A 13,764-nucleotide genomic window follows, 5' to 3' on the forward strand; every position below is an offset into this window, starting at 1 on the left:
GTAACTAGCATCTACATTGCATGGCTGTCTGGTTCACCATTGGACCCAGGGTCTAGCATCATGTCTGATTCCTAGTAGATACTCAAAATTTGCTGAACGATTGTCTTGTAGTTATTTAGATTCTTATCTTTCCGACGAGTTGGTAAAATCTATAGGCGTGCATAATATCTTAGAAATTTTTTTTTGCCCTGAAGTCTCCAGCACTGTGCCTCTCATACAGTAGGTGCTCATTAAGTTTTGCTGAATAAAAACACCCTTCAGTTCAGTGAACACTTCTTCACTCATTTACTCACTGAACAATTAAGCATGTACTGTGTGCCAGTGCTGTTTTGGGCACAACCCCAACAGGTGCGTCTGGATGGACAGTGCCATCTGCAGGGTGTCATTGTGGGCACTGTGTTGAGACATTTCCTAGGTTACATCTTGATCTGATGACACACGATGGTGGTACTTGTGCCACATGCATGAGACCCCAGATGGAAATGCAGAGAAAAGGCATCGTTCCTACCTCTCATGAATTGCACAGTGCCTTCCGAGCACTTCTGTTGGCTCAGAGTTCTGATAAGCACAAGAACATATATTTTACCCAGGAACTTATAATCTTATAGAAGAAGACATGTGACATGGAAAGCTAAGGAACTAGCTAAAATAGAATGCAAGAAAGTTCTGGAACGAGTGTAACAGGGACCCAAAATCACAGATCAGATCACAGAACAGAGCAGGAAGTGGAGACATCAGTGCTGGATAGTATCATTGGTCAAGTGGTGATCACCCTGGACTGGATTTAAATACTGAGGTTCAGATCTCTGTGCTGCCACCTATTATTCACGCTCCCTGGAACAAGTCACTTTGCTTCTTTGCAGGAGGTACCTGGGCTTCATGGTGAAGGAACAGTCTGGAATCAGAGTCCCTGCTAGTTACCAGCTAGACTTTGACATGCCCCTTAACCTGTCCCTGTGTCCTCATTGCTAAGATAAAGATAATAGTGTTACCTGCTTCATAAAGTTGTTATGAGAATAAACTCAATAGAGGAGTGCCTGGTATGTGGCAGGAAGCACTTAGTAATGTTAGCTGGTGATCTCTGAGCCTCAGTTTCCTTATCTGTGAACTGGAGGTAATTTACTTCATTGGTTGTTGTAAAGGTAAGTAAGATGATGGTAATAGAAGCACTTGGCCCACAAAAATCACTCAACAAAGGATGGATTTAGTCTGAATCAATGGGGTAAAATCTTCATGACGCGGAAATAAAACTGAAACAATGTCTCTTACTGATGTTGAAGGAAGTAAATTTATACCTTGTTTCTAGCATAACAATTACGCCTTTTCATAAATTCTTGAATTCCTTTGTTTTGGAAATACCTACATAATTGGGCTTTCATCATGAAATATTCTCCCTGTGATTTTGCCTCGGGGTTTCTACAGTTTTGTTTCCCAATAGAAATGAAACATTTCCTTAGCTCAGGGATGCTCTCTCACTGTACAGACTGATTCTGATTATAACCTTTTCCCCTATTCTTAAAAAGCCTCGCACATTTGAGTCTGAGATGCCTCTGTAGGCAGGTTGCTAAATGAGCATTGCCCATAGCTCCCGACTCCAACTTGCACGCAGCGTGGAAACAGGTGTATGCAGGAGCAAAACGTTTTGGATACAATAATATGGATGTAGCTAATAGCCCCAGAGCCTGACATGCCAGGCAGACCTGAGTCATTAGTGTTTCTGAGAAACAATTATTTCCAAGGGAAGTACAATTTAATAGTTTAAGGGTAAATTACACTTGATTTACTTAAGGAAAAAATAATCCCATAAGTCAAACCAAGGATTACATTTTTCTCCTGGATATTTTGGCAAAACAGTATAAAGTGAGTCATTGTTCAAAAAGAATGAAGGCTCCTAAAATTAGAATAATGACATAAATTATTTTAATCTTCTTATATCTTCTACCTAAATTAGTATAACACTGAGGCATAGCCATTTACCAAATGCGTAAAAGAGCACGCTGTGACATAGGAAAGAAAATGATACCAATGAGCCAAACAAAACAAAATCGAATAGAAAAAAAACATATGAATTTATGATTTACTACAAAGGTAATATATTTGACTCGGGTTTCAGCTGGGAAATATTTGGGGGGATTTCAGGTCCAGTGCCTTTAACTGAGCTTGGGTACTTTTTGAGGGCAGATGGGGTGATAAACCACCCTTATTTGGTATTTGGTCAAACAGCCTCTTGGGAAGAAGTCCATTCCAGCTTTCCCCCTTTCTCACCCCATAACTTGGTGTCCTTGGACGTGGATTTCATGGCCTTCTTTTTTTCAATAACTCATCCTTTGGGGAAGACTGTTCATGAGAAAAAAATTGAGCTAGGGAGCCCTGTTGCGTTCAACTTAAGAATCCTATAGAACCAGCTCTTGCTCATACAAGCTGAGCAAACAGCCGCTTTGACTCTTATAGCCCAAGCTAATGGCCGGCTAATGGAAGGCTGCTTGGAGCTCTTGGAACTTTCCAAACCCTGAGGCTAAGTAGTCCTTCGGTTCCTCCTACTGAGAAAACACTGCATACACAACCAGATTCCAGAACTAACTCCTCTTGCAGGAGAAATCTAACCCATACATCTACGGCCGTTGAAGACTGCATTTCAACTTGGCCAATGCGCGTCTGATATGCACGTGTACACAGGGGTTTCCTCAGGCCCCTCCAGGGTGGGTTCGTTGACTTTTGAGCTCTGTTTTCACCAGCCACTGTGAGACCTAGACCACTAAACAGTGTCCCGGTGAGAATTCACACGGAGTGTCCCCTGGGGGCCCACATCAGGGTCCTGTTAGCTGCCACCAGGCGTGCTCCTGGGATCTCAGCTCTCGATCTTACCAGAGAGAAGGGCGATGTTTAAAATATGTGACAACTGGGGCCGGCACTGACTTATCAGAACAAACACTGGCTGCAGAACCAGTTCGGGCACGCTGCTGTCTGCCGGCTCAGGTCAGTCCCTTTGTCACTGCACTGCCTGGCGGCTCCTGGCCTGGCTTTGTCCACATCTGCTGGGCCCTGCCCCGCAGGCTCCCGCCAGTGCATGTCTGCTGGCGGCCAAGAGGTGGTCTGTGGTAAGAGGCAACCTCTCTGTCCCTCTAGGTGACACGATCTTAAAGGGGAACAGGAGCCCTGCCGTGTAGGCCAAACGCCACCCAAAGCTTGTGGCCAAACATCTCCCCTCGTGTTTGTTCAGAGCCTTCTCCCTTCCTAGACCCCAGAGAAGCCATTTGCCCAGCCTCACGGTCATGAAAAGCCTCAAATTTAGACTTTGGATGTGATTTCCCAGCGAGGGTAAATGTACAGTCACAGAGAGAAGCTGACTGAAGTGAAGGGGGAGGCGGTTATCTTCAAATCTGGTCTTCTTTCCAGACAAAAGAGTCTCTAGTCCCTCGAAAATTCACACGCCTATAAACCCTGTCATTTCCTTGGAAATATCAAGCTATGCTCAACAATTTTTTGTTGTCAGCCATTAATTTGTTAAACACACATGTTTCTAAAACACAAAATTTTTGTCACAGGTTTTGTCACTTTTTAATATACGCAGAGCCTGGGAGAATGGGAATGGCCAAGGCCTGAGTCTTCTCAAGTGACAGGTCTGTTGTTAGAAGCTCCTCTCATATCCAAAGCCCTGTTATCAGGTCAGGCTGATTGGCTTGACTTGCTCTTTCCTGGGGATGTTTGTTCCCAAAGTTTCTCTTACAACTAAACTTCACCTCAGGGAATATGCCCCAACCAAAATTAACAAGATGGCCTGCCTAATCAGAGTAGGGGTGTGATCCCCCTGCTCCAGGAGCCTGCTCAGGGCTACAAGGGACGGGAGGGAGCAGGGAAGCAGCCAAACCAGCCGACGTCCTTGTCCACCTCCCCGCTGTCCACCAGAGCGGGCCATGGTGGCCTGGACTGACCACCTACCCAGCTTCCAGTTGTACAAAGGAGTTCACAGCTTTAAGCATGTTTGAGAACTGCCTTCAGTATCCCTCTGGTTAGCTGACGTATGCATTTCTTAAATCTCAGACTGTAGCATCTCAGATTTAGGAGGGTCTTAGAGGGCTGAAGCGCTGCCCTTTCACTGGGTCAGTGAGTCCACTTCTAGCGACCTGGGCTCCAGAGCCTTCGGCAGCTGGATCTGCAGTGCTGAGAAGCCGCACTCATATGGCGGATATTGTTCTGGGTTTCTGACCTTTAGGACAGATCCAAGGAAAATGCAGTACTGGTGGGGTAAAAGTGGGTTTAAAGGAAACCCTCCCACTAGCCGGTTGTTTGAATCATGAAATTAGGAGAGCCTGGGAGACCCAGGTCCTGAGATGGAGGAGGAGGCACTGGGCCTCCCAGGCCAGAGGCCACCAGCGTCAGCTTTGCGCCAGCCGCTGCGTGAACTGGAGCCAACCACACATCTTCTGGCCTTGTGTTCTCCTAGTGTGAGATGCTCCAGCTGTCCATGTTTCTCACTTCCCCTATATCTGTTGTCAGCTCTAGGCCCTGGGATTTCAAACTGAGCTCAACCTGCCCTGTAAGGTCAGTTATAACATGTCTATGAACACTGAAAAATTTACTAAAAACGTACCCACTTTGAGTCACAGCTTCTTGAAAATGAATTTAAGTTCATTAGCTTCTAGTCATTGGAACAAAGCATTCTTTCTAGTTAAAGAGGGGTTGGCCAAGGGAGACCTGTCACCACTTTTCATTGTGCATAATAGCATTGGGGGTGCAATCACAGAGCACCCCCCCCCTTAAACCTCAGATAATTTAATTGCCTTGTGCTGGGTTGTATAACTCATTCCTCTTTATGCTTTAATTTTCCCAGCTAGGAATATAGAAAAACTTGCTACCTTCAAATGCAGAAATAGTATGATAATTATTGAGCATATTTTAAATACTCTGAATTTCCTGGATGAAACTATAGAAGTTTAAAATATAAAGAAGTTGAAAGGAGTATTTGACAAATATTATTTAATTAAACCTCAACATCTTCATAAAACAGACTGAAATACAATCCCAGTGGGGAGATTAAGTAACTTGTCAAAACCATGCAGAAGTCTGCACCATGCATTCATTATATACATATATATACAGATGATCGCCTTTGGGTACCAAGAGCTGTTTAAGACAATTTAGGAAAATTTACAAAAGTAATACTAAAAGATTTGTATTCATCTAAAGATACATGCTATACAGCACAAATCAAAGCTGTATTCATTTGAGAGTTTAGGGAAACATTTAAGCTTCCTCTAATAATAAAGCTTCATTTAAAAGATAATTCATGGTATTTATTCACTTATCTTTTCTTTACAACAACACAAACAGTTGCACTTTAAATTGAATTCTGTGCATATATTCAACCTTTACAAACATAAGTACATGTGAGCCTCCTTCGGGATAATTGTGAACTTGTACCGTTTAACCTATGAAGAGTACACTGTGCTTTCAAAGCCATATCGAAATTAAATCGCCAATTTTTAATGGTCACAAAGCTTCTTTCCCTCTTCTTTGTGACATTATCGCTGCCTCTACTTAGTGAACACCTTGGTTGGCATGACCACCTGAGCTCACCCTACAGTTCAATCTTGCTGGAATTCAGAAAGAAGAACTTTGCAACTTTTCCCCTTTGCCCTCAAATACAAGTTTCCCTTGCCTGTTCTAGGACTTAGGAGCCAGAGAGCACACTTACATCAAGGGGCAGCTCTGCTCAACAGGGTGAGGCCATGCTGAAGGATGACCCAGATACTCATTCTTGACCAAAAGTGAGAAAACAAGAGAAGTCAGAGCAGGGAGCAGGACAGGGAAGGATGACAGCTTCTCACTCTCGAGGAGGCATCCCTTTGTGCCTCTGTGAGAGGGGTCATGGGTTCAATTCCAACATCAGACGAACCCACAGTGCACACATGAGTATTTGCTAGATCCATTCCAAGGGGAAAGGTAAATGCCTGTTGTACCGTTTAGTGTTTTGGATTATTCATGGAATTCCAGTATATGGCCTGAGATTATATTATATGATTAGGGGGAGCAGAGCTGAGGAAAGCGGTAGGAAGGAGAGAATTATTTGTGTTTGATTTCATTTCATATTATGATTCATTTCTATTCTTTTGAGAGCAAACTAAATGAATAGGAAGAGGCAGCTAAAAGTGTAGAGTGTGTTTGTGGGAACTGTAAATGTGGAACTGAAGAACAGCATTTGGTCTAGCAAAGAAATGAATTAAAACTTTTCCAAATTTCACCTCCAGAAGGCAAAGTATCGAACAAACCTCAGTTCGAAAAGCCAGTCTTAAAGAAGGCAGGAGTGATGAAGCCAAGGTTTTCAGCTCCGAATAATGCTCAAACTCATTCCAAATGGATACTGGGGACTTAAAAGAAAGTCGTGTTCATTGATTATGTAACTATTAATTTTATGAAACCTATTTAAAATACTGATTAAAAAATGGTGGTTATAATGTCCACTTGTTACAGGTTGTCCCTTTGTGACAATAAATGAAAAAGCGTGCATGTGGGGGTGTGTGTTTACACATGTGACTATCTTGCCGGCCAATCTTCCCAAAATGAAGACGATTTACACATTATATTGTCAACACGATGGACAGGACCCAGCTCACCAGTGGTGGGACTTCAATCTTCATGTTATAGCTCCTTGTCACTCCTCCCACCAGACCCTGTCCCCTTCTCTCCATGCACCGAGCAGGCTCCCGTGTACACGCACGCACACACACACACACACACACACACACACCAGTGAGACGACACGACTACAGCTTGCTCCTCTGGCTCCTCTGGCCTCTCACCCCAGCCCCGCTGCCTCACTTTACCTCTCGCCCAGGACGGATGCCGGCCGCCGGCTCTGTCGCGGCCATCTGTCTGCGCCGCTCTCTCCTTCGGGTTCAGCAGACTGGGGCCCTCCGTGTTTTCAACAGGTACCATGGTCACGTAGAAGTTACAGCCTTTCCCTCGGCACCAAACCACCCCGACCGCCTCCACTGACAGGAGTGGTCACTTTCCCCATGGTCCCATTCTAAAGAAGGGTGAAAAAAACTTCAGGCAAAGCCAATGTGATTTGTGACCAACTTTGTTTCTATTTCCGAAGGCTTTGCCCTTTTCGGTGACACACGCTGTTGCTATTCCCGGCAGCCTATCACGGGCAGGGGGAGGGCCGAGCCTCCAGGAGGATTGTTTTTGCCTTCAGATGCGGAGTTGCTATCCAGCCAGGGTTAAAGGCCTGGGGCCGGCCGGGAGCTCTGACACAGGGTTGGGCTCTAGCTAGGAGCAGCTCTCGTATTCCTGCACCTTGGAAAAGAGGCAGAGAGGGAAACGTGCAGATTCAAAGGCACCCTGAGAGGGGAGGCCCAGAGTCCTCAGGGATGGTATCGGTTAATTTTGCACAGAGAGGAACAGTTCTGCAAAGACATACCAGGAGGAAAAGTGTGTCAATGTCTCGGCAAGACTGTTATTCCGAGAGTCATGACACTTACCAGCTTAAACAAGGCATAAAACATCTTCACTGTTTCAACCTGATATTACTGGAGGTGAGTGAGTGCCTTGTAGCTCTCTCTCTCCAAGGCCTGCGGACACATCAAGGCCTGAGACCACGCACACACAAACTCAGATTGCATGGATTCTTCGGGCTTGTTACGCCCTGGGCGTGTATATATACTTATTCATTTACTTATGTTTAATTATATATTTATAGCAAAGTAATCCAGTTTATTTACGCACAGTTGTCTTGAAGAGAGGAACCCACCTGGAATCTTCTGCCAGGTTGTGTGATAGCCTTCTAGTGGGAGGAGGGTGTTTCCAACCCGGAGAAGCCAGACTAAGGGACCTACCATGGGGGTGTGGTGCTCATACAATCTGAACCCAAATCAGAGCATGAGGAGGAAGATTTCTTTTCTGATTTGTGAGCATATTTATATAAAAGGTCTCACAGAGTTGTGACATTTTATCTTTAGTTATATGTTTATTGAAAAATCTTAGAGAGGACATTGGGATCATTTTAAAAAACCATTAGGGGTGAAAACTAAAATTTCTGGAGCATTGATTATCTGCCAGAAAGTCTGCTAGGGGCATGAACTCCAGTGATTCTTTTGAGGAAACTTGTGAGGCAGACACCCATGCCACAGAAGGGGAACTGGAGGCAAGCTGCCTGGAGTCTCACAGCCGCTTATGGTGGAGTGGAGTCTGTGAAGCTGGGTGGCATAACGCCGTGGCTCCCCTCTATCCTAACATCCCAGCCTGTCCTTCCCTGATGTTCTTGGCTTCCTTCACTTTCAGCCCTTCTCGGTCTTCAGAGGATGCCATGAGATATGGCTTGTAGTCTTAGCCATCCCTCTGGACAGAGAAGGTAATCCGTGCTCATATAGGCAAAGCTGAATCCCACTGGACTCACTTTCGGCGTTTTGGCTGGATCATAACACAACTCTAAATTAACTTCTCACCTGTACATTTCCTTTACTCATCACTAGGTATTTCTATATCTTTCTTATCCTCCAGGGAATCAGGTAGCAAACGGAAACAAAACTGTAATAATTCAACTGGAATTTATTATGCACCTGTTGTATGTCTGCTGACAGTGCTGGGACAGGGAAGTTCTCTAAGCACAGCCCAGCTGCCTGCTGATTAAGAAATGAGGCATTCAGAATCCCACAGATCAGCATGTCCCCACTGAGGAATGTGTAGTGCAACAGAGCTTTAGTTTTCACTTGTTCCCAGGACATGTTACGATTGTAGGAGCAGCCATTTTTATTTGTGAGATACACGTACTTCTCATCAGATCTCCATATTCCCTTGGCTTCTGTTTCTTTCTGCTCAGAGCCAATGACCTCAGTTGGGGAACATGTTTTTGCAATGGGTCAGCTATATAATTGCTTTGTGTGGTGACCCCAGGCCCCACATCTCCAACAGCTTCTTGGCACCATGCGAGTGTTGGAGTGTTTTCTGTAGTCTTTGACTAGGCAGAAGATAAACCTAATTCCAGGATTCCTTACAATGGCTAAAAGCAATGTAACAATTCTCACTTTGCTCTCTGTAGCGCAACCATGCAGGAAGCGCTCAGGCATAAACCAACGAGAAATCAATAGGATGAAGCAAGCAGTGCCACTGGCTGCAATGCTTCCTGGCGCACCTCTCTCTCTTCCTCATTCTGTTGTTGACCCAACGTGGGCCACTGGCTATCCCAATGTCTGTTTTGTGCTCACCCTACTCTCTTAACTCACAGAAAAGTTTAAGGGGAAAATCCTTTTCACTCAGGCTACAGGGGAATATTCTCCTGCCTAAATTTCCTTAAGAACCCAGTCTTTCTCCTTCACAGTATTTTGCACACTTGTAATGTATTTAGTATAGTCACACGCGGTGATTTGATTAAAGCTGCCTTTTCTGCCAGACAGTAAGCTCCATGAGAGTGTGGGCTACGTCTGTTTGGCCCATCATGGTGTTCCAACTGCCTGGTACAGAGTAAATTCTAAATACCTGGCCGATCCCTGTAAATCCACTGAACTTGAGCATTCCTAGAACATACGCTCCAAGAGGGCAGGCATCCACGTCCGTCTAGTGTTCATCGGTCACTGTATCCGTAGCTCCTAGGCATGCAGGAGACCCTCAATGTTTATTAAATTAACGAGTGCTCACAAGTGGAGCTTTCAGTGAGCTGAATAACGATTTAGTTTTTTGATATCAAAATCCACATGAGGATTGCCAATTGAGGATTTGTTCTTCTTCTTTCCTTTCTGTTAATTTCTTTAGCGCAAGTATCACCACAGGCTGTCCCGTCTGCTTGGAGCTTGAGCCACTACCATCATTAAAACCCTCTCTTCCACTCCAGGACTACACACTCAGCAGACAGCAGACGACAGTTCATTCCCATAACCCCACAACTCCGCTACACACCACGTTAGACCACACTCTCAAAGACAGACACTGCTGTCAAATCTAAAAGTACATGTCGCGGCTTATAAATTGACAAGGCAGGTAAGGGGATGAAAGAGAAGGCAGGCAGCGTCACAGGGCACATGAACATCTACTACATACCAGGCCCATTTTCGTGGCAGTGTTTCTTAAACATCACAACAACTTTGTGAAGCAAATACTATCACCTCCATTTTGCAGAAATTGAAACTGAGAAGTTTATGAACCGTGTCCCAGATTAAAACACACTTTGCAGTGTTTTATCATGAACATTTGGATCATAGAGGAGAACCTAGATTCCATAACCAAAGTGCTCCTGTGCTCACTTTTTCACCCATCTTCCTCTATGTCAACTTTCGATCCATCCATCGATCCACCCTGGTGTTTATGCGTTTCAAAGTAAGTTGAAATACTTGGGTATGTGTATCATTCAGTAGAGTTCAATATTTGTTCAGGTTCTTTTTTTCTTTGAGACATTTTACCTACAATAAAGTGCACAAATCCTAAGGGTACCATTATGTGAATTCAGAAAAACACGTACATGACCATCTTCCTAGAAAGTTCCTTCATGTCTCTTCTGAGTAGATTCCCACCTCAACCTCTAGAAGCAACCAACATTCTGGTTATTTTCCACATGGTTAGCCTTGCCTGTTCCAGCTCTTGGTCTAATGGAATCATGGAGCACGTTCCCTGGTGTAAGGCTTCTTTCACCAGGTATAATTCTGAGATTCATGCATGCTTTTGTGTGTATCAATAGTTCATTCTGTTTATTGCTGAATAGTATTCCAGGGTGAACATGCCACAGTTTGTTTATCCATTTTCCTGTTGATGGACACCTGGGCTGTTTGGCTTTGGCTATTAAAAATAAAGCTGTGATGAACATTCTTGTGCAAGAATTTTTGTAGAACATAACATTTCAAAGCACAGCAGTCAAAGTCCATTTCTGTCCAAAACCCACATGCCTCCCCTTGCACCCGCTGCTTCTCCGTGGTGTGTCTTGCTGCGTGATGTTTATGTGGTTTATGTGGAATTTACCACTGGAGGTTTTAATCCTGAAATGGTTCATGACAGTGTGAACACAAGTGGGGAAACATGATCTTCAGACAAAAAGTATCCAGATACAAATTCAGCTCTTTATTAGCCGTGTTCCAATAAAATATTCATCCTGGTGTGATTTTTTTGGAAGGATATTCATTATTTTACCTGTATATACTATCTAAATAACTCCTTTCTCTAGAAGTTTTCAGTGTAACTTTGTTCTTATCAGTAGAATATTACCAATCATAGCATATTGATTCACGTTCCTCAAATTTCAAAAGTATGGTTAAATTCATTATATGTTCATTTGGTACAAAATTATGTAATTAATCATAAAAGAAAGACAATGTAGTAATGTAAGATCATGTTATTTCTATTATTTTAAGTGGAAAAATCAGAGTAGAAAATTGCACGCTAATTACCATTACAATAATTTTTAAAAATATGTGTGCATATTGGTAGAGACTAGGTGGGAACTTGGAAAAACTGAAAATAACTAATATGTTGGAGTAGTAAATCATGTGTAAAAAGTATTTTCTGAAAAAATGTTTTCTTAATGTTGTTATAATATTGTATGTCTAATAAGTATAAATCCAAATAAAAGTTCTTAAAATTTTGGGCTGCCACATACTGTTTTGCAGTCTGTACATTGCACGACTATAGGTGGGCCGTTCACATAAATAGACAGCAGAGGTCTCTTAGTTTATTTATAAAACAAATTTTCCAGAGAATTATAGTAAAAATGTCATGAAGAAGGGGCAGCTTTTTCTAATTTGCACAAAGATGCATTTGGGTAACTGATGGGGCTGCTGAAATTATCATCTTCCTTTAAATTACACCATCTTATCTATTAGTTTGGCCTACGTCTGCTTTTGTACTGCTTACTTGTATAAAATGAGCACATTCTCCATTCAATTAGCTATTTTTCCAAATAACTTATTTCTAATTTTTAAATCTTCCTCATAGTACTATTACTATGCTCTTTGGATGGAGGCATCCACTGAAAGTTGCTCAGTGACCGAGCCTTTCCTTTAGGTTATCCGTCCTTTTATACCAGGATGTCAGAAAAAGTTGCTCCACCTTATGTGACAGCAGCAGCCTTTATTGGCTTGGAGCTCTGGTCCTCCTTTGTCACATGTCCCCTTATGCTGGTCACAGAGGAGGGCATACCATGGAAAATCGACTGTCTCCCACACTGAAGCTGGAAGGGCCCCTTTTCTGGCTTCCTTTGCACTCAGGGCCAGGCTCTGCCAAGTAGGTCGCACACCCCAGATGTTGTATCAGAAACTGGCATCATGAAGTAGCAGGATCCACAGGCCCCATTCCAGCAACAATGGCGGCAGTTCTGGCCGCCATGTCCAGTGTTCAAGGTTCCTGGATATACGCTGAGAGGGACGTGCCCAGGGGCGGCCAGACCAGCACAGAGCAGAACTTTGGGAATTATTCTTGACTGCAGAGTCTCCATGTTGGAGCTGGTTTCCGAACTCATCCGGCTGAGTCCTTTTCTATGTGTGCAGAGGCAGATTAATCACAGAGCTAATGAAGTTTAAGCTTCAGGGCACCTCACTCGCATTGACCTTTCCAAGGCCCTGGGAGGGGCCAGTGATGCATTCATATGATCGTACATTTTTGTAAAATTTGCAAAAGTAAAATATTTAACTGCAATCAGTTAAGACCACTAACTCTTTGCACCCTGACACTGACATCCTCTTTGTCATGTTTTCCTTGTGTCCAGTGACATAGGAGGGGCCCTGGAATATTTGGGGTCTGGCTTAGGGACAGTTAAGTTGGAGACCTCATTTGGCTTGAGTTTCGCTTCTATGGCTCACAGGCACATGGGTGTGGAGTTAGGCTCTTGCTGGCTCTCCTGGGAAAGCAAGAGTCTCCAGGAGCTCTCCTGCTCCCTCTGTGCTGGCTCTGCTTGCACACATTCCACACGATCCCTCACGTGACACACTGATGGAAAGGGTAGGGCAAGAGGGCCTATGGCTCCCAGAGCACGTGGGCCATGGACGAGGGCTGTGCTGCAGGACAGACTGGTTCTTTTCATTCTCTCTACGGAAAATAATGTCACGAAAAAGCATTATGAGTGAAGAGGAGGGGGGGAATATTGTTATTGAGGTATATCAAGCAATTCCTGGATTATGTGATGTTCGTAACACTTGGCAACTTTTTAACATCTGTAATTTATCTAAATCAATATTCACTTTCATACTTAATTCTGTATTCTCATTTTTTAAACTAGGAGCCCTCAATTTTTTTTTTTTTTTTGTGAGGAAGACCAGCCCTGAGCTAACATCCATGCCAATCCTCCTCTTTTTTGCTGAGGAAGACTGGCCCTGAACTAACATCTGTTGCCAATGCTCCTCTTTTTTTTTCCCCTTTCTCTCCCCAAAGCCCCAGTAGATAGTTGTGTGTCATAGTTGCACATCCTTCTAGTTGCTGTATGTGGGAGGCCTCCTCAGCATGCCCGGACAAGCGGTGCATTGGTGCGCGCCGGGATCTGAACCGGGGCTGCCAGTAGTGGAGTGCGAACACTTAACGGCTAAGCCACGGGGCCGGCCCCCTGGAGCCCTCAAATTTTTATAAACTTCAGTCCCTGCAAAACTTAAATCTGACCCAGTGACTACGTTTGGGAAATAGTTCTTTCCAGATGACCATGCTTACTAGAAATCTATCAGATCCATTCTCTTCTCCTCAGCCCCACTGCCACTCTCTAAATCCAGGCCACCTCACTGCCTCCCACACGGAAGCTGCAACAGCTTCTGACAGCCCTCCCTGCTGCATTCTTGCTCCCCGAAGCCCGTTTTCCAT

The 13,764-nt window shown here is 44.0% G+C and overlaps 1 protein-coding gene across 1 annotated transcript in view; it reads right to left on the reverse strand.

The window, feature by feature from the left end:
• The window catches only part of SLC2A12 (solute carrier family 2 member 12), a 53,944-nt gene extending 46,899 nt beyond the window's left edge, over positions 1-7,045 (reverse strand). The window contains exon 1 of the mRNA XM_004422339.3: positions 6,825-7,045. Coding sequence (XP_004422396.1) covers positions 6,825-6,936 — 112 coding nt within the window. The 5' untranslated portion in view covers positions 6,937-7,045. The remainder of the gene's footprint in view (positions 1-6,824) is intronic.
• Positions 7,046-13,764: the final 6,719 nt, after the last annotated feature.

The sequence above is a fragment of the Ceratotherium simum genome, chromosome 19 (assembly GCF_057802395.1).
Source record: "Ceratotherium simum simum isolate JZ-2026a chromosome 19, ASM5780239v1, whole genome shotgun sequence".
NCBI classification, from domain to species: domain Eukaryota; kingdom Metazoa; phylum Chordata; class Mammalia; order Perissodactyla; family Rhinocerotidae; genus Ceratotherium; species Ceratotherium simum.